Source organism: Zea mays, chromosome 4 (assembly GCF_902167145.1).
Source record: "Zea mays cultivar B73 chromosome 4, Zm-B73-REFERENCE-NAM-5.0, whole genome shotgun sequence".
Taxonomy (NCBI): Eukaryota; Viridiplantae; Streptophyta; class Magnoliopsida; order Poales; family Poaceae; genus Zea; species Zea mays.
Genome location: NC_050099.1, coordinates 39,767,603 through 39,787,899, shown reverse-complemented (window position 1 = coordinate 39,787,899; position 20,297 = coordinate 39,767,603). Strand labels below are relative to the sequence as shown.

The window sequence follows — 20,297 nt, the reverse complement described above, 5'->3', positions numbered from 1 at the left end:
TTGGTTGATTCTTGTCCTCCTCCAGTAGGTTGCCACTAGTCTTCTCCTACTGCACATTCTCTTCATGTTGTAGTGCTACCAGTATTTCCTGTTCTACCTTCAATAAACGCTTCACGCTCCATTTCTTTGAAGAGACATGTACAATATCTTATCAAAGCACATGCCAGACGAAGAATCGCAATAGAATTTGACACTTCTTTTCACACCACACCATTTTTAACACTAGGACACCAACTTCAAGTGTTCATCTTCCACAGAGCTTATACATAGATTAGGCACTTACATGTAACCAAATGGTGTGTCCATTGGTATGGATGCGTCGTACAATTGTCTCCTAGGATTAGATACTCATTCGTTGCACCCCTTCCCGTGTATAAATATGTACAAAGATCAATAGAAATGACACTTTTTCCATTCTCTACTTTTCACTTTACATTCTAGCTTTCTACACGTTATCATGCACGTAATTGAACACCAAAAGTGGCGACGGTATCATGCAGAGTTCGACCTCATTCCCGAGGGCATTTGTGCTGCCTCCATCCACTTGGTAGAGTCCATGGACGAGCTTTTGGCTATCTGCTACTTATACATGGATTTCGATCCTACCAACATTAGCTCAGCTCGTATCTTCAAGATGGAGAAAACTTGTGGTGACGAGGAACTTGTGGCCTGGCACCTGGTGGATGATGTTGGGGACAGGGTTTTCCTCTTGACGGGCACCAACATGGCAACTTGGTGCTATGCATGCACCAATAACCCAAGAGGGAGCACCCTCTACTTTCTGGTCCACTTAGTAGCTGGTCATAGGGATCTATGCATCTATGATGTCCAGAAGCAGACTATGGAGGTTGGTCAGGTTCACGACCACGAAGATCTGGAGATCATGCACACACAGTCATACTGGATTAATGTACCTCCGTGTTAGCCTTAGCTCATTGCATTTTATTTAATATAGCTTGCTGCTACTATTACTTAGTATATTGATTCAATAAAAAATGTAATTTGCTCCGGTTTTTGGCACTGTTCGTATATGGATGGCTGAGTTGGATGTATCATGTATGGATGACCTGAATGTATGGTTGAGATTATTACTTCTAAAATATTGTTGAATGGATGTTCACAATAAAATTTGTTATGAGTCAATGTATTAATATGCTAATATTGCTTGAATCCAGTAAAGATACAATTGGTCCTGCATTGGCATGTTTGAAATCATATTAGTAAAAGGGTGCTCCGAAATCATACATTCTCCTCTACGGTCAGGCACCTAAAAGTGAAACCATACCCATATGCAAGATAGATTCAATATAGAAAAATATAATCGTTTTCTTTTTCCTGTCTCATACCAAAACATAATCAAATCAATTTTTCTTATCCTTTTATCTTTTCTGGCAATGTCATCATGTTTTTTACGTCATGAACCCCCCCCCCCCCCCCCCAATAATATCCCATATAGAAAAACACAATTAAATTGCATGCAACTATACCATTGACAAATGTGCGTTGAAACAAAATTCTCATCATGTTTCTTTCCTACGTCATAAAAAAGCCCATCAATTCAATATAGAAAAACAACGTCCATGCAAGTATAATTTTTTTGCCACACTAGCTACCATGCCATCTTATTTATGACGAACATATTCGTCACAAAACTACCACGTGACAATGATATAATGCTATACTCTATGATGATTTGGGCCTTGTTTATGACGATTAAGAGTGTCATAGATTTTATGATCAATACATTTTTCGTCACTACATTTTAACATTTTTTCTCTTTCGTGACAAAAATTCCTTTAACACATACCTTATGTGACGATGATATTTTCGTCATCAAGTCGTCACACAACAAAGATTATGATAAAAAAATCTTATTTATGATGCAATGAGAATGTCATAGAACATATCGGATGTGTTTGGCAGCACTCTCCGCCAGCTCTGCTCCACTTCGCTCCTTGCTTCCGGCTGCTCTCACTCCTACCTCCTCCCATCTACTTTGTCAGTGCATGGAGTGGGTATTGTTATGACAAAGGGCATGTTTGGTATATCTTTTTTCTGAAGTGCTTTTCTAAAAATCTGAATTCTTGAATAATCTAGCTGTCACAAGAATCTAGACATCACAGGCCTTCGTGTGGAGGAAGATGAAAGAGTTCATATGATTTTAGGAAGCGGAATCGACGAATTCCTTCCTCTGAAACGACTCAGCACATGAAGTGTTCTTAGATAAATAGGCTGAGAAGCAAAACGTTTGGCTACCAGTAACTGATTCTGACATCAAGAATCCGGACAGAAACCGAAATAAACAGGCTCATAGGCCGCAACATGGCTTTTAAATACTGTTGATCATGTCAGGGGTGTCCAACGGAAAGGTCCTGCCCTGGATGATGTCACACGAACACTGCTGCAGGCACAAGCTACACAGCCACGTACATGTATACGAAGCAACTGACAGATCTAGGGGTGCGCTTTTGACATCATACATTTAGGAGTCCCTCTGCCCGACAGCCCAAGGCTAAAAGCTTCTCGCATAGCAGGTGTTAATGGAGGCAAGCAATCAACTGCCTTCGCCAAGTAGCAAAAGTTTAACAGCAGGGCAGTTCTATGTAAACAAAAAGGGTCCATGGCATCCTCCAGAGGAGGGACATTCACCATCTCTAGTTCACTCCAAACTCTTAAAACGGTACATAAAAATGATTTCCAACAATGCCCTCGGCTTCAAGCGCCGTACGCTGAGCTCCTCGCTTAGGCCACCAGAGTGCTTGCAGTGGTTGACTCGCTGCAGTAGAGCAAGAGTTGTCAGCTACATTACAAGTAAAAGCATCAAAATAGCAAGCCACTTGACAGAAACGCAGGCGCACACAACATAACACAAGAAGTCAAGAACTATGCAGGGATTAACCCATGCAGTGTATTAATACAACTTAATGCTGATGGCAGCTCATTTGGTCACACGGGCCAGATTTTCATAACATTGCTATTGCGTGCCAAAGGCAACAAACACACTGCACACTAGTAATACCCTGCATGGCAAGCCTCCATATTCCAGCTGTGCATCGGATATGGAGTATGCAGGCGAAACTAAGTGATTGAAGCCTCTACTTTTAGTCCAAAATGGAATATGGGCATACCGAAACATCATCAACATAGCAAGTCCACAAACTCATGGAGCTGGGGATACATCTTATGCACTCTATGAAATTGCACCAAGATGGACATACTACAGCTAGCTATATGGAACAATACCGTGCAAAATATAGCTCACAGATGCATTTCATATAAGAGTGTTCTTTATCAAACACTACCTAATTCTAGCAGCTTCACAATTACTTCCAGCACCAAAAGACCATGGCTCAAATCATCTATAATTTTAACCAGCCTTATAATATCAAGCTTCACACACGGAATTGTAGTGATTACATGATTAGGTAGCAAACAATCAGTAGCATCTGAATACAATCAACAATACACTGACATTAAAAAATTACTACAATACTACACATCTCCTCTGTAGAGATCACCAGACACAGCAGATCAACAATTAACAAGTTAACCAAGCTAATGCCACTTACTTCAGTAGTCATGCTAGTACAAACAAGAACAAACTACAATGCATGGGTTTGAGTGACTTACTACTTCCACGTGGGTGGAAGCTTCTTTGTGCGCTTGTAGTAGCGGGCAAGGCGGTGGATCCTGCTCTCGACAAGAATGAGCCTGAATTTAGAGTCTTTGTCCTTCCTGTTCCTCTCAAGGTGCTTCCTTATCGCCACCGCCTTCTTGATGAGGAAGTACAGGTCCTCCGGGATTTCGGGTGCCAGCCCTACACGAGCACATGAAACATGAATACAGTACAAATCACAAAATGCCAACAAGCCGAGGTGGAGCTTCATTAGGGCCATGGCCCCTCCTAGTTTTGCAATTCTATAAAGGATGCTTCAGTATCTTGGTATATTTTCCTGATGAAGCTTTAGATTTGCTAGCCTCACACTCCATGTACATCAGGCTCCGCCACTGGCAACATGTGAATCGAGCGATAGGGATGTAAATGTAATTCTCACCATGGGCCTTGAGGATGCGGAGGATTTTGCTGCCGGTGACACTCTTGACAAGGGGGATACCGTGCTGGTCACGGAGCAGGACGCCGATCTGCGACGGCATCTGTCCCTTCTTCGCTGCCTTTGTGATCATCTCCTCCACCTACCAGGCGACAACACACGTCAACGAACCAAATCCGCATTCCCAACAATAACGAACCAGACGACGGCCGAATGGAATGGAGTCGAAGGAGAGGAGAAGGCTCTCACGTCGGAGGCGGCGGTCTTCAGCCAGGTAGGAGGCGTCCTCTTGTACGGCAGCGCCGACGACGAGATACCCTTCCTGCGTCACGGAGCCACGCAGCCGCCATCAGCACACAGATTCACCACACTAGAAGCAATACCACCAGTGCTACGAGGAAGAGGACAGGAGGGTTACCCGCGGCTGTGCATACGCCCCATGGCGGCGTTAGAGTGTACTATTCGGACGACGGCGAGCTGGCGCTTGCAGCAGCGGCGGCGGCGCGAATAGGAAAGAGACGCGAGTGCGATAGGAGGGAGACGGATTAGGGTTTTCGATACTATTCAACTTATCTGAGAGATTTTCATCTCGACCCTTATGAATACTATTATTGACAGATATCATGGCAAAAACCGCTTCTACCCTTCTAGGCCGTGACCGTGAGATAGCAATTTTACTTATAGATCCGAAACCCGACCGGTGCACGGGTGAAGATTTTGACCCGTGGTTGCACCGCATCGACCTAAAGTTTTACGGGGTTAACCCATGATGACTCACATACACCCAAAATTTAATTTATTCTTTATTTTATAAAAAAATAATATACAATAGCAGTTATTTGAATAAGTAAATTGGCTAATAATTAATGAAATGTTTTATTCATGCTCAACATGAGAAGACTTAAAATTTGTAGATTTAACTCACTTATTGTTGTTACTTAATTACTTATAGCTAATTTATTGTTTCTAAGTAAAAAACAAATGGGTGACCTCAAAACCACCCGAAACACGATGAGTTCATATGCGGGTTTGGAATTGCACCCGCATGTGCGATAGCAGGCGGTTTCATGTAGACTTCTCAGGTATGATTGCAAACAGGTTTTTGGTCCACCCGACCCAAACCCCACTCGTTATCACCCAGTCGGGAAAATGATCATCGTGGGCCCCGGGGCCCACTAGTCAGTAGAAGTGCGTGGGAAAGGTCCACCCTGAAAAGGACCCGCCTCGTATAAAACCCATGGCACCGAGCCAAGGATCGGGCGAGGCAGAGACACAAAGGGGGTCGGCGGATCTAGAGGAAGCCACTCGGGTGGATTCCATGCCGGACCAGGACTAACCCGATGTGCTGCATTAGCTGCGCCTAGCGCCGAGCCACAGAGGGTGAGTCGGACCACTTCCCACTCATAACCTATGGGCTCCTAGGCCTGTGGCCCATTCATGACCTATTGACCTAGGTCTAAGTGTCATGGCCGCCTACAGGCCCCGCAACATGATGAGTCGCGCCGAGACCTAGGCTACGACGGGCAGGGGTCGGTGCGGCACAGAGATGGTGAAAGGGTGGGCCATTTCCAATTATTTTGGTGATTAAATGCTCAACACATTACTCAGAACTAAAACTCCTCTTATGAGCATGAGCACAAGTGTTTATAAAGCAAATTGAAACAATCAAGTCCAAAAGATTAAGGAAAATAAGAAAGCACTTTTGGGCTTGAAATTGGACATATTGCAAACCTCTATGAATAAAAAAGATAAAGGTATGTTTCTAGCACTTAGTCATTTGTTTTAGGTGCTAACAATGTTCATCTAAGTATTAGGGAACTTCTCAAGTCGAGCCAACATATAGTAAAGAATTTTGGCTAAGTATGGCCAGTCTCGGCCTCACAGGACAGTCACCCGAGACGCGCTCGGGCGAATCATGACTGCGCTCGGACGAGTCGGAGATGCGCTCGGGCGAGTCGTGACTGCGCTCGAACAAGTCGGAGATGCGCTCGAGCGAACCGTGACTACATCTCCCGCCAAGGTCGATCTCGGGCGAATCGGAACCGTGTCTCCCGCCGAGGTTGGCTTCGGTCGAATCGGAATTGCGTCTCTCGCCGAGATTGGTCTCGGGCGAATCAAAACTATGTCTCCTGTCATGGTTGGTTTCGGGGCGAATCGAAACTGCGTATCCCGCCCGAAGTTGACCTCGGGCGAATCGTGACTGCCTCGGGCAAGTCGTGACTACCTCGGGGTGAGTCGTGAATGCCTCTAGAGAGTTGTGGCCTCGGGTGAGGTGTGGTCTCGGGCGAGCTATGGCCTCGGGCGAGTCGGTGTGCCAGACGATCGAAGGCGTACAACGATCGGCTCGGCGGATGAAGGAAACAGATCATTGATTGTTCAATCCTATGCACATAGACAAAGAAGCCAGATTGCTTCCCTAATGAAGAACCAATGGCTGCTAGGCTCCCTAGGGCTATAAAAGGACCCCCTTGACGCCATAGAGCGGTACCCCATGCAACACAACATAACATCATAAGAGCATACAATAAACTCTGAGACTCTGATCATGTTTTGGTTCATTCAAGAGAGATTTGAGCACGTTTTGAGTTGAAACTCTATCGGTTTTCATTCGTGCGCTCTTTTTCTCACTTGTGTGCGTGGTTTTGCTGCATTTGTGCTCTTGTGTGTATTGCTACTCTCTCCCTTACTCTTGTTCTTGATTGTGATCATACTGTGTAAGGTGTGAGAGACTCCAACTTGTAGAGATTCCTCACAAACGGGAATATAGTATAAGGAAGACAATCGTGATACTCAAGTTTGGTCTCTAGATCACTTAGAGGGCTTGAGTGCAACCCTCGTCCAATAGGACGCCACAACGTGGAGGTAGGCATCAGTGGAACCACTGGATAAATCGCTGTGTCTCATTGTCTACTTTCTTTCATTGTGATTTTGTTTTTCCGAGCTCTCCAATTCACTTTCATTATTGCTCTAGTTTCAATACACATCTTGCGAGAGCAATTAAGTGAAGAAATCCTCCTTCTATTCTCCATTGAACTTGGTTGTAGATTTCACTAACCCCATCTATAGACAAAGTTTATCGTTAGTTAAGTTTTCGCAGGATCACATATTCACCCCCCCCCCCCCCGCTCTAGGTGCTCTCAGACGGCATTGATGGTGCTGAGACTCTTCGCCACCCACGTCGACCACCATAAAGAGGACAATCAGGGAAACCTGGATGGCTATGACATGTATGGACAAACGCAACCTTACCACAGGTATTGAAAGTCGCCTAGAGGGGGTGAATAGGCGAAACCTGAAATTTACAAACTTTAAACACACACTAAGGCCGGGGTTAGCGTTAGAATTAAATCGGAGTGCGGAAGATAGTTCTCCTTGCTTAGAGTTGCTCAATCAATGCGGATAACGTTTGGGAGCAAACTCAAATCAATATGAGCAAGGGAACTTTAGAGAGAGGAATGAGGGGAAACAAATCAAGTGAAGATCAATGCAAGTGAACACGGTGATTTGTTTACCGAGGTTCGGTTCCAAAGAACCTAGTCCTCGTTGAGGAGGCCACAAAGCCGGGTCTATTCCAACCCTTTCCCTCTCTTAATCGGTTACACAGACCGGTCGAGGCTTCTCCTTAATCAATTGGGTCACTAAGACCCTGTAAGGATCACCACACACTTAGGTGTCTCTTGTTAGCTTTACAAAGCACTTAGAGAATGAGAATAAGAAAGGAGAAAGCAATCCAAGCAACAAGAGCAACAAAAGAACACAAAACACCCTCTCTCAAGTCACTAATGAATTGAGTTGATTTGGAGGCTTGGAGAGGATTTGGTCTATTGAATGTGTCTTGGAGTGAATGCTATTGCTCTTGTATTGAATGTGAAGTTCATAATTCTTGGATGGTTTGAATGGAGGTGGCTGGGGGTATTTATAGCCTCCAACCACTACCTAGCTGTTGGCTGAATTTGCTGTCGATAGGCACACCGGACAGTCCGGTGGTGCACCGGACAGGACACTGTTCAGTGTCTGGTGCGTGCCACGTCAGCGACTTGTTGGGGTTTGGAGCGGTTGACCGTTGGAGTCCTTTGTACTGTAGCTGCACCGGTGGAGATATAAACAGTTGATGGAGTACCAGGTGGTGTTAATCGCCTCCACCCAAAACCGATCCGGGTGTCTTGTATTCATCAAGCATGGTCCTTGCCATGTCTAATAGAGTTCTATTCTTCCTCTCCATTACACCATTTTGTTGAGGTGTGTAGGGAGAAGAAAACTCATGCTTGATGCCCTCCTCCTCAAGAAATCCTTCAATTTGAGAGTTCTTGAACTCTTTTCGATTGTCGCTTCTAATCTTTTTGATTCTCAATCCGAACTCATTTTGAGCTCGTCTCAAGAATCTCTTTAGGGTCTCTTGGGTTTGAGATTTTTCCTGCAAAAAGAATACCCAAGTGAAGCGAGAATAATCATCCACAATTATAAGACAATACTTACTCCCGCCGATGCTTATATAAGCGCTCGGACCGAATAGGTCCATGTGGAGTAGCTCAAGCGGCCTGTGGGTCGTTATGATGTTCTTGTGTGGATGATGAACTTCAGCTTGCTTTCCTGCTTGACATGCGCTACAAATTCTGTCTTTCTCAAAATGAACATTTGTTAGTCCTAAAATGTGCTCTCTGTTTAGAAGTTTGTGAAGATTCTTCATCCCAACATGAGCAAGTCGACGATGCCAGAGCCAACCCATATTAGTCTTAGCAATTAAGCAAGTGTCTAGTTTAGCATTGTTATCATTAAAATCGACTAAATATAGCTGACCATTTAACACTCCCTTAAATGCTACCGAATCATCACTTCTTCTAAAGACAGTAACACCAATATCAGTAAAAAGACAGTTGTCGGCGTTTCGACCCCGGGGGGGTCCCTGGACCGATGAGTAAATTGTCGCCGCGTGCCCCAGCCCAGATGGGTCGGCGCGAGACGGAGCGCGAAGGGGGGAGACAGGCGTAAAAGGGGAAACCCACGGCCTTCGTGTTTGTCCCGCGCCCAGGTCGGGTGCGCTTGCAGTAGGGGGTTACAAGCATCCACGCGGGAGGGAGCGAGAGGCTTACGCGAGCGCTGTCCCGTCCTTCCCCGCGCGGCCAACCCTCTGTAAGAGGGCCCTGGACCTTCCTTTTATAGGCGTAAGGAGAGGATCCATGTGTACAATGAGAGGTGTAGCAGTGTGCTAACGTGTCTAGCAGAGAAGAGCTAGTGCCCTAAGTACATGCCGTCGTGGCAGCCGGAGAGGTTTTGGCACCCAGTTCATGTGGTGTCGTGGTGTAACACCCAGTTTGTAACATATAATAAATGAGGAGAAATTAATTCCTTTATCTATATGTGTGTGTTATTTCTACTCACCATCACATGTGGACACCTCACTTATATAAATGAATAAGTAACAAAAGGCACTCAAACAAATTATGCATCATGCTGGCATCTTCTTTTATGTGCATTTTGGTGACAATATAAAAATAATATGACAGGAAATATATTAAAGTTCAAAAAAGTGGAATGTAATATCTAAAAGAAATTTTGGGAATATGAGAAAAGAGAAGAAAAGTACTATAAATATAAACATATATAAGTTTAATTAGATAATTGTACTTGAGAATAATAGATTGTGAACCTACATTTTTGGTTCATGAGTAAACTTCACCATAACACTTGAAATTCAAAATTTGAAGGCATAAACTTTGGGAAGAAAAGAAAAAAAAGAAAAGAAACCTAACTGGGCCTAATCTCTCTAATCTGGCCCATCTCTCCACTTTCCCCTACGCGCGGTCAGCCCAACTCCGCTGCCCTGAGGAGCCCAAATGGCACATCTGCGCCTTGCCACTGCCCGGTGGACCTGACCCTCAGCGATTTCGGTCGCACCTCCATTTCTTGCGTGGCTCAGTCTCACTGGCCGGTGGGGCTGCCTTGTCGGGCCGTCGGCTACCTCGCGAATGTCGCGAGTCTTCCTCGCTGAACTGAAACCCGCCGTTCATGCGTGGATATCACGGCCGGATCCCGGGGCCATTCCGCCCGCCGAACCCGCGGCAACTAGCTCCGCTTCTTGCTCCGTAATGGACGCTGCGAGTTCGCCGTTGGGACTAAGCCCACGTAGGTCCGCACACTTACCAATGGTGCTCGTCGACCGATCGGGTCTGCAGGTGGAGATCTCTGGTCAACAGAAGCCGCAGCCATTGAACCACCTCCGCGGCAATCGGGGGCAGTTGCAACCACCCCACCGCCTCGGCCTCCTACCCTCTCCCCTTCTTATCCCCTCAGCTGCGACTCCAAATCGAAGGAACTATTGCCGACAGGGGATATCAAGCACGGCGATGCTCGGGGTGCCGCTGTGGGGGAATCCTCAACGTAGTCGTCGTCTGCGCCTTCGGTGGTGTCGTGGGTCTTCCTTAAGCCGTGGAGAGGGCAATCGTGTCCGTGTTTCACGAGTTCGGCCACCAGCGTCGTCAGAATCCTTCACCGCCGCCGCAGATCCGCCCCGTGCCGCTGCCGGTCACCCTGCGACTCTAATCACCGGTGAGAACCTAACTAGCATGTCCTGATTGTCCTTCTCATAGCGTTGCGAGGCTTAGATTATGGGTTAGCGCATGCAAACGCCGATGGACTATACGCCGGCCATGCCGCCGCCGCACTGGCTGGCGCTGCCGCCGTGTAGGGCGCCGTGGGAAGGAGGACTCGTGGACGGTAGATGCACGGATCTACGGCCCTGATCGCACCAAGTCTGGAAGGAAATCAGAACCATTGGATTAACAGTATCCGGTTCGGATCCGTGTTAGGAGATTTTGAATCCGGATCATCGAAACTCAATCGGACGGCTCGGGGTTATAGGGGAATCATCGTCGATCGATATAATCTGGACCGCACTCTTTAGATCTAACGGCCCAGATACAACCATACCCCTTCGCGGGTACATTTTTCTAAAGAGACCCTAGAAAACCTTTCTATCAACCCGCGGTCCACTGGGTTGTTCTCTGTGTCTCAAGAATTATTACACTAGAGCCCTTGACCTTTCTGATTATTGAGGCGCAATCCAGGGAGAGGAAAATCAGATTAAATAAATTAGAAAATGTATTTTTAATACAAAAACAACTCCTAGAACTTATTTATTCCATAGAAAATTCATTTGAACTCCAAATTACTTCATTCCAGTTCCTAAAATTTTGTAACTTTATTCTTTAGCACTTAGTGTCTCTGTTTTGTCATGACAACAGTAAGAAAATTAATCTCACACTTAATCCTATTTTAAACACATAAAACCTTTGAAAATTCATAACTTAAATTCTATAACTCCAAAAATTATGATTTCTGTTCCTAGGATTTTATTTTAATGTGTAAATTATTACTGTGTATTTTATGTATAAGTTTGGTGTATTGTTAATTTCTCTATATGCACTGTGCTTGTTTGTATTGTGGCGAGTAGAAGAGCCCGTGACCGAGGATCCTGGTGAGCAGCAGGTTGAAGTAGCTGAGCAGGAGCTCATTGAAGGCAAGTTGTGCCCTTGACCACTTTTTACCCAACAATGTTCTTTAATATCACTTATCCATGCATAGGTTAATTTTGATGGGACCCAATAGGTCACCCTAGATTGTTTATCTCAGTACCTTGTTTACCCCTGAATCACTTGGGTAGTTTGCTATTGCTTTATATGGTTTTGGGATAATCATTTATTACCTCTATGTTCCAATACTTTTTGTTATTCTATTTATGTTCATGTTGAGATCATTAATGTTAATTGGAACATAGAGCTTAACTTGAGAACCACGTGCCACCACAAGGGTTTAATGGGACGCCCTTGGCTGATTAATTAGGAAAGCTAGTGGAAGACTACCTTACCCGAAAGGGGCAAGGGCAGTAGGGGAGTGGTCAGTGTAGGGAGGTCCCTGGTTGATTTTGCTGCGATGGCGGTCAGCCAGGAACCCTGCATTGGAACTTCCTATAAACTGTAGCGGGTTTTTGGAAGCTAGTGGAACTTTGTAAAGGCCTCGTAGTGTTGCCCTGCCGCGCTTCCTAGGTAGAGGTGTATGGGATTCGCGACCCCTTGGCAGATGGGTAGCATGACTTGTGGGTAAAGGGTACAACCTCTGCAGAGTGTAAAACTGGTATACTAGCCGAGCTCACGGTCATGAGCAGCTCAGGACTCTCTGATGTTTAAATTATGGAACTTAAATTCAATTTTGTCATTTGCATTGCATGGGTTTATTATTAATTTGTTCTATTACTTTATTTAAGGTTTGGTATTTACTTACACTTAGTAATTGCTAATAAAATTTTGATCAACTACTTAAAAGCAATGCTCAGCTTTAACTATTCTCTTTGATAAGCCTTACACTCCATGAGCTCCCACCTTTGGTGAGTTCATGTCACATTATTCCCCACGACTTGTTGAGCGACGAACGTATGTGAGCTCACCCTTGCTGTCTCACACCCCCTCACAGGAGAAGAGCAGGTGGTTCAGGAGGAGCCACAAGGCGAGGAGTTTGATCTGATCTAGGTGGCGTTTCTCAGTTGACATTTGGCGCCAACGATCCTTAGTTCGTTTTACTTTTACCTTTTATTTTGTAATAAGTCTTCCGCTATGTAATAAGTACTCTGATGTTTTATGACATTTATCTCTATACACTCTGTTATTATATATGTTGTCTTCTTGGCGCATGTATGAGATGCACCTGGCTTTGTTCCTTAAAACCGGGTGTGACAGAAGTGGTATCAGAGGAAATGTTGACTATAGGACGAAACCTAGATAGAAATGGACAACCCTTATCTACTTACCTTACTCTGATTCATTCTATACTTACCTTATCTTGATCCTATCTCACCTTTTGCTGTCATACTCTGATTACTCTTATCTTTTCAACTCTAAGACAAGATGGATTTCACACCTTGGAATCCTACATTTATGACCTTCTTAAGAGATAGGACACCTAAGACAAAAAAATTTCTTTATAAAAAATGTTGGTTGATTGTTCTGATGAGAAAATGCTTGATTTGCTTCTTTGATTGATTGAAACATTACAGACGGGCATCTTAGCATGTACCATCATAAGGTAATGTATTAGCTTTAGTGGATAACACACTAATATACTTAGCTAATAAATCCCCCGCAGTAACATTCCTCGTAATTGCTCGCCTTATCTACAATTCTTCCTTTCTTACCCTATATTTCTAACCCAGATGGGCTACCCCTATAGTGTTAGAAGAGAGCACTATAGGCGTGATCCTTGGTATTTCATGGTTAAGAAAGGCAAAGGCAGTTTATACACTATGCTAAAGGAACCATAGAACTCACAAGCCTTAAAGGAGAAAGATTTCAAGTTCTAATTGCAGTAACCACCTCATCCAAACGTGCGATGTTCTTCATACCTGAGGGGTTTGATGGTGACAACATCCGTGTGGATAGAGATTTTCCGGATGTCTTTCAGAGGAGTTACCAGGGATGTCACCAGATAGGGAAGTTGAGTTTGTTATTGATCTCTTACCTAGAACTGCCCCTACTTTCAAACGGCCATACAGGATGTCTGAAGAAGAGTTAAAGGGACTGAAGAAGCAGTTAACGGAATTACAAGAGGTTGGGTACATTCGTTCGAATTCTTCACCTTAGGGAGCGCCAGTTCTATTTGAACAGAAGAAAGATGGATCGCAAGGGATGTATGTGGATTATAGGACCCTTAATGATGTTACAGTGAAGAACAAGTATCCGTTGCCCCGTATTGAGGATCTATTTGATCAGATGAGAGGTGCAAGAGTATTTTCGAAGATTGATCTCCGATCGGGATACCATCAGATGAGGATTAGACCATCGGATATTCCCAAGACGGCTTTCTCGACTCGATATGGATTATATGAGTTTACTGTTATGTCGTTTGGATTAACCAATGCACCAGCGTATTTTATGAACTTAATGAACAAGGTGTTTATGGAGTACTTGGACAGATTCGTCGTGGTGTTCATCGACGACATTCTTATTTATTCACAGAGTGAAAGTGATCATGAACAACATCTAAGGTTGGTGCTACAGAAGCTACGAGATAACCAGCTATATGCCAAGTTCAGCAAGTGCGAGTTTTGGATTGGCGAGGTGCCATTTCTTGGTCATATTATTTCTAATGGAGGAATTTCAGTGGATCCTGCTAAAGTCATGGAGATAGTGGCGTGGAGCATACCCACTACAGTTACTGAGGTCAAGAGTTTTTTTGGGACTTGCAGGATACTATCGGAGATTTATTGAAGGATTTCCTAAGATTGCCAAACCTATGACTTCGCTTTTGGAGAAAGGAAGAGAATTTAAGTGGGACGAGAAGTGCCAAGACAGCTTTGATCAACTGAAGTTGAGATTGATGTCACACCAGTATTGGTTATGCCAGACCTACAGAAAGGATTTGATATCTATTGCGATGCCTGTGGCCAAGGCTTGGGATGTGTGCTCATGCAAGAAGGACATGTGATTGCTTACGCGTCTCGTCAGTTAAGGAAACATGGATTGAATTACCCCACTCATGACTTGGAATTGGCAGCCGTTGTGCATGCGCTTAAGATATGGGTGCATTATATCATGGGAACCAAGAGCCAAGTGTACACGGATCATTAAAGTTTGAAGTATATATTCACTCAGAAGGATCTCAACCTTAGGCAACACCGCTGGTTGGAGCTTATTAAGGATTATGATTTGGAGATTCACTATCACCCAGGCAAGGCAAATTTGGTTGCAGATGCCTTGAGTTGAAAGGAGCATGTTCATTCAGCTGTTGTTGCCCAGCTACCCGATGAGATTGTTGAGGATTTCAGGAGACTTAACCTGGGATAGTTGCTCATACTGAAGGAGTTACTATTGATGTGGAACCTACTTTGGAGCAAGAGATCCGCAAAGGACAAATTGGTGATGCTAAAATAAAAGAGATCAAGGATCTGATTACTGAAGGTCGAGTTCCGGAATTTACGGAAGATGAGCAAGGCACCATATGGTTCAAGGACAGGATGTGTGTTCCTAATATTAAAAGCCTTCGAGAGACTATTTTAAAGGAGGCCCATGACTCAGATTATTCTAATCATTCTGGAAGTAGCAAGATGTATTAGGAATTGAAGCGGAAGTATTGGTGGTATGGATTGAAGGTAGATGTGGCTACACATGTGGTTATGTGCGATGTATGTCAAAGAGTTAAGGCTGAACACCAGAGGCCAGTTGGACTACTGCACCCACTGAAGATACCTGAGTGGAAGTGGGAAGAGATTGATATGGATTTTATTACTGGATTGCCTCGCACCCGGAAAGGATATGATGCTATATGGGTGATTGTGGATAGATTGACTAAAGTGGCTCACTTTATTCCTGTCAAGACTACTTATAAAGGTTCTCAGCTAGCAGAGTTATATATGATTCGGATTGTATGTTTACGTGGAGTACCAAAGAAAATCGTGTCTGATCGAGGTTCGCAGTTTACCTCAAGATTTTGGAGAAGCTTTCATGAGAACATGAGTACGAAGTTGAATTTCAGTACAACTTATCACCCTCAGACTGATGGACAGACTGAAAGGACAAATCAAGTATTGGAAGATATGTTGAGAGCATGTGCCCTTCAGCATGGAGGAAGTTGGGATAAGAGTCTACCTTATACTGAGTTCTCTTATAATAATAGCTATCAGGCCAGTCTGAAGATGTCACCTTTTAAAGCTTTATATGGGAGGAAGTGCAGGACTCCTTTGTATTGGGATCAAACTGGAGAAAGACAATTCTTTGGGCCTGAACTGATTCAAGAGGCAGAAGAACAAGTCCGTATAATCCGAGAGAATTTGAGAGTGGCTCAAACCAGGCAAAAGAGCTATGCTGATAATAGAAGAAGACCACTTGAATTTGAGGAAGGTGATTGTGTGTACCCCAAGGTATCACCACTTCGCGGAATGAGGAGATTCAAAGTTAAGGGCAAATTGTCCCCTCGCTATATTGGACCATTCTTGATCTTTAGGCGAATTGGGGAGATGGCATACCAACTCGAGTTACCGGATAGTCTATCGGATGTGCATAACGTGTTCCACGTATCTCAACTAAAGAAGTGTCTCCGTGTCCCTGAGGAACAGTTACCGATGGAAGAGCTTAGTGTTCAGGGTGATTTGACTTACACGGAGTACCCGATCAAGATTTTGGATACCTTGACTCGAGTTACGAGAAATAAGGTGATAAAGATATGCAAAGTGCAATGGAGTCACCACGGTGAAGATGAAGCAACTTGGGAAAGAGAAGAAGAGCTTCGCATAGATTTTCCCCACCTTTTCCCTAGATCTTCTTAAATCTCGAGGACGAGATTCTTTTAAGGGGGGTAGGATTTGTAACACCCAGTTTGTAACATATAATAAATGAGGAGAAATTAATTCCTTTATCTATATGTGTGTGTTATTTCTACTCACCATCACATGTGGACACCTCACTTATATAAATGAATAAGTAACAAAAGGCACTCAAACAAATTATGCATCATGCTGGCATCTTCTTTTATGTGCATTTTGGTGACAATATAAAAATAATATGACAGGAAATATATTAAAGTTCAAAAAAGTGGAATGTAATATCTAAAAGAAATTTTGGGAATATGAGAAAAGAGAAGAAAAGTACTATAAATATAAATATATATAAGTTTAATTAGATAATTGTACTTGAGAATAATAGATTGTGAACCTACATTTTTGGTTCATGAGTAAACTTCACCATAACACTTGAAATTCAAAATTTGAAGGCATAAACTTTGGGAAGAAAAGAAAAAAAAGAAAAGAAACCTAACTGGGCCTAATCTCTCTAATCTGGCCCATCTCTCCACTTTCCCCTACGCGCGGTCAGCCCAACTCCGCTGCCCTGAGGAGCCCAAATGGCACATCTGCGCCTTGCCACTGCCCGGTGGACCTGACCCTCAGCGATTTCGGTCGCACCTCCATTTCTTGCGTGGCTCAGTCTCACTGGCCGGTGGGGCTGCCTTGTCGGGCCGTCGGCTACCTCGCGAATGTCGCGAGTCTTCCTCGCTGAACTGAAACCCGCCGTTCATGCGTGGATATCACGGCCGGATCCCGGGGCCATTCCGCCCGCCGAACCCGCGGCAACTAGCTCCGCTTCTTGCTCCGTAATGGACGCTGCGAGTTCGCCGTTGGGACTAAGCCCACGTAGGTCCGCACACTTACCAATGGTGCTCGTCGACCGATCGGGTCTGCAGGTGGAGATCTCCGGTCAACAGAAGCCGCAGCCATTGAACCACCTCCACGGCAATCGGGGGCAGTTGCAACCACCCCACTGCCTCGGCCTCCTACCCTCTCCCCTTCTTATCCCCTCAGCTGCGACTCCAAATCGAAGGAACTATTGCCGACAGGGGATATCAAGCACGGCGATGCTCGGGGTGCCGCTGTGGGGGAATCCTCAACGTAGTCGTCGTCTGCGCCTTCGGTGGTGTCGTGGGTCTTCCTTAGGCCGTGGAGAGGGCAATCGTGTCCGTGTTTCACGAGTTCGGCCACCAGCGTCGTCAGAATCCTTCACCGCCGCCGCAGATCCGCCCCGTGCCGCTGCCGGTCACCCTGCGACTCTAATCACCGGTGAGAACCTAACTAGCATGTCCTGATTGTCCTTCTCATAGCGTTGCGAGGCTTAGATTATGGGTTAGCGCATGCAAACGCCGATGGACTATACGCCGGCCATGCCGCCGCCGCACTGGCTGGCGCTGCCGCCGTGTAGGGCGCCGTGGGAAGGAGGACTCGTGGACGGTAGATGCACGGATCTACGGCCCTGATCGCACCAAGTCTGGAAGGAAATCAGAACCATTGGATTAACAGTATCCGGTTCGGATCCGTGTTAGGAGATTTTGAATCCGGATCATCGAAACTCAATCGGACGGCTCGGGGTTATAGGGGAATCATCGTCGATCGATATAATCTGGACCGCACTCTTTAGATCTAACGGCCCAGATACAACCATACCCCTTCGCGGGTACATTTTTCTAAAGAGACCCTAGAAAACCTTTCTATCAACCCGCGGTCCACTGGGTTGTTCTCTGTGTCTCAAGAATTATTACACTAGAGCCCTTGACCTTTCTGATTATTGAGGCGCAATCCAGGGAGAGGAAAATCAGATTAAATAAATTAGAAAATGTATTTTTAATACAAAAACAACTCCTAGAACTTATTTATTCCATAGAAAATTCATTTGAACTCCAAATTACTTCATTCCAGTTCCTAAAATTTGTAACTTTATTCTTTAGCACTTAGTGTCTCTGTTTTGTCATGACAACAGTAAGAAAATTAATCTCACACTTAATCCTATTTTAAACACATAAAACCTTTGAAAATTCATAACTTAAATTCTATAACTCCAAAAATTATGATTTCTGTTCCTAGGATTTTATTTTAATGTGTAGATTATTACTGTGTATTTTATGTATAAGTTTGGTGTATTGTTAATTTCTCTATATGCACTATGCTTGTTTGTATTGTGGCGAGTAGAAGAGCCCGTGACTGAGGATCCTGGTGAGCAGCAGGTTGAAGTAGCTGAGCAGGAGCTCATTGAAGGCAAGTTGTGCCCTTGACCACTTTTTACCCAACAATGTTCTTTAATATCACTTATCCATGCATAGGTTAATTTTGATGGGACCCAATAGGTCACCCTAGATTGTTTATCTCAGTACCTTGTTTACCCCTGAGTCACTTGGGTAGTTTGCTATTGCTTTATATGGTTTTGGGATAATCATTTATTACCTCTATGTTCCAATACTTTTTGTTATTCTATTTATGTTCATGTTGAGATCATTAATGTTAATTGGAACATAGAGCTTAACTTGAGAACCACGTGCCACCACAAGGGTTTAATGGGACGCCCTTGGCTGATTAATTAGGAAAGCTAGTGGAAGACTACCTTACCCGAAAGGGGCAAGGGCAGTAGGGGAGTGGTCAGTGTAGGGAGGTCCCTGGTTGATTTTGCTGCGATGGCGGTCAGCCAGGAACCCTGCATTGGAACTTCCTATAAACTGTAGCGGGTTTTTGGAAGCTAGTGGAACTTTGTAAAGGCCTCGTAGTGTTGCCCTGCCGCGCTTCCTAGGTAGAGGTGTATGGGATTCGCGACCCCTTGGCAGATGGGTAGCATGACTTGTGGGTAAAGGGTACAACCTCTGCAGAGTGTAAAACTGGTATACTAGCCGAGCTCACGGTCATGAGCAGCTCAGGACTCTCTGATGTTTAAATTATGGAACTTAAATTCAATTTTGTCATTTGCATTGCATGGGTTTATTATTAATTTGTTCTATTACTTTATTTAAGGTTTGATATTTACTTACACTTAGTAATTGCTAATAAAATTTTGATCAACTACTTAAAAGCAATGCTCAGCTTTAACTATTCTCTTTGATAAGCCTTACACTCCATGAGCTCCCACCTTTGGTGAGTTCATGTCACATTATTCCCCACGACTTGTTGAGCGACGAACGTATGTGAGCTCACCCTTGCTGTCTCACACCCCCCCACAGGAGAAGAGCAGGTGGTTCAGGAGGAGCCACAAGGCGAGGAGTTTGATCTGATCTAGGTGGCGTTTCTCAGTTGACATTTGGCGCCAACGATCCTTAGTTCGTTTTACTTTTACCTTTTATTTTGTAATAAGTCTTCCGCTATGTAATAAGTACTCTGATGTTTTATGACATTTATCTCTATACACTCTGTTATTATATATGTTGTCTTCTTGGCGCATGTATGAGATGCACCTGGCTTTGTTCCTTAAAACCGGGTGTGACACGTGGCCGTCGGAGGAGCGCTGGAGCATGGCGGAAGGACAGCTGTCGGGGCTGTCGAGTCCATGCTGACGTCTTCTTGCTTCCGTAAGGGGGCTGAGAGCTGCCGTCGTCATGGAGCATGCGGGGCGCCATCATTACTTGTTTACCGGGGCGAGCCAGATGGGACGCCGGTCTTGTTCCCCGTAGCCTGAGTTAGCTTGAGGTAGGGTAATGATGGTGCCTCCTGTGACGTGGTTGGTCCGAGCCCTGGGTTGGGCGAGGTGGAGGCTCCTCCGAGGTCGAGGTCGAGTCTGTCTTCCGAGGCCGAGGTCGAGTCCGAGCCCCTGGGTCGGGCGAGGCGGAGACCGTCGGCTGAGGCCAAGGCTGAGTCCGAGCCCTGGGGTCGGGCGAGGCGGAGTTCGTCGTCTTCCGGGGCTGAGCCCGAGTCCGAGCCCTGGGATCGGGCGAGGCGGAGTTCATCGTCTTCCGAGG

At 44.9% G+C, this 20,297-nt stretch overlaps 1 protein-coding gene across 1 annotated transcript; it reads right to left on the bottom strand.

The window, feature by feature from the left end:
• Positions 1–2,299: 2,299 nt before the first annotated feature.
• LOC100272255 (ribosomal protein13) lies at positions 2,300–4,608 on the bottom strand. The gene is made up of 5 exons (NM_001374568.1): positions 4,471–4,608; positions 4,302–4,374; positions 4,056–4,194; positions 3,631–3,817; positions 2,300–2,776 (listed from the first exon to the last, which is right to left on the bottom strand). Exons 1-5 carry the CDS (start codon positions 4,491–4,493, stop codon positions 2,743–2,745), a joined length of 456 nt encoding a protein of 151 aa, NP_001361497.1. The 5' UTR covers positions 4,494–4,608; the 3' UTR covers positions 2,300–2,742.
• Positions 4,609–20,297: the final 15,689 nt, after the last annotated feature.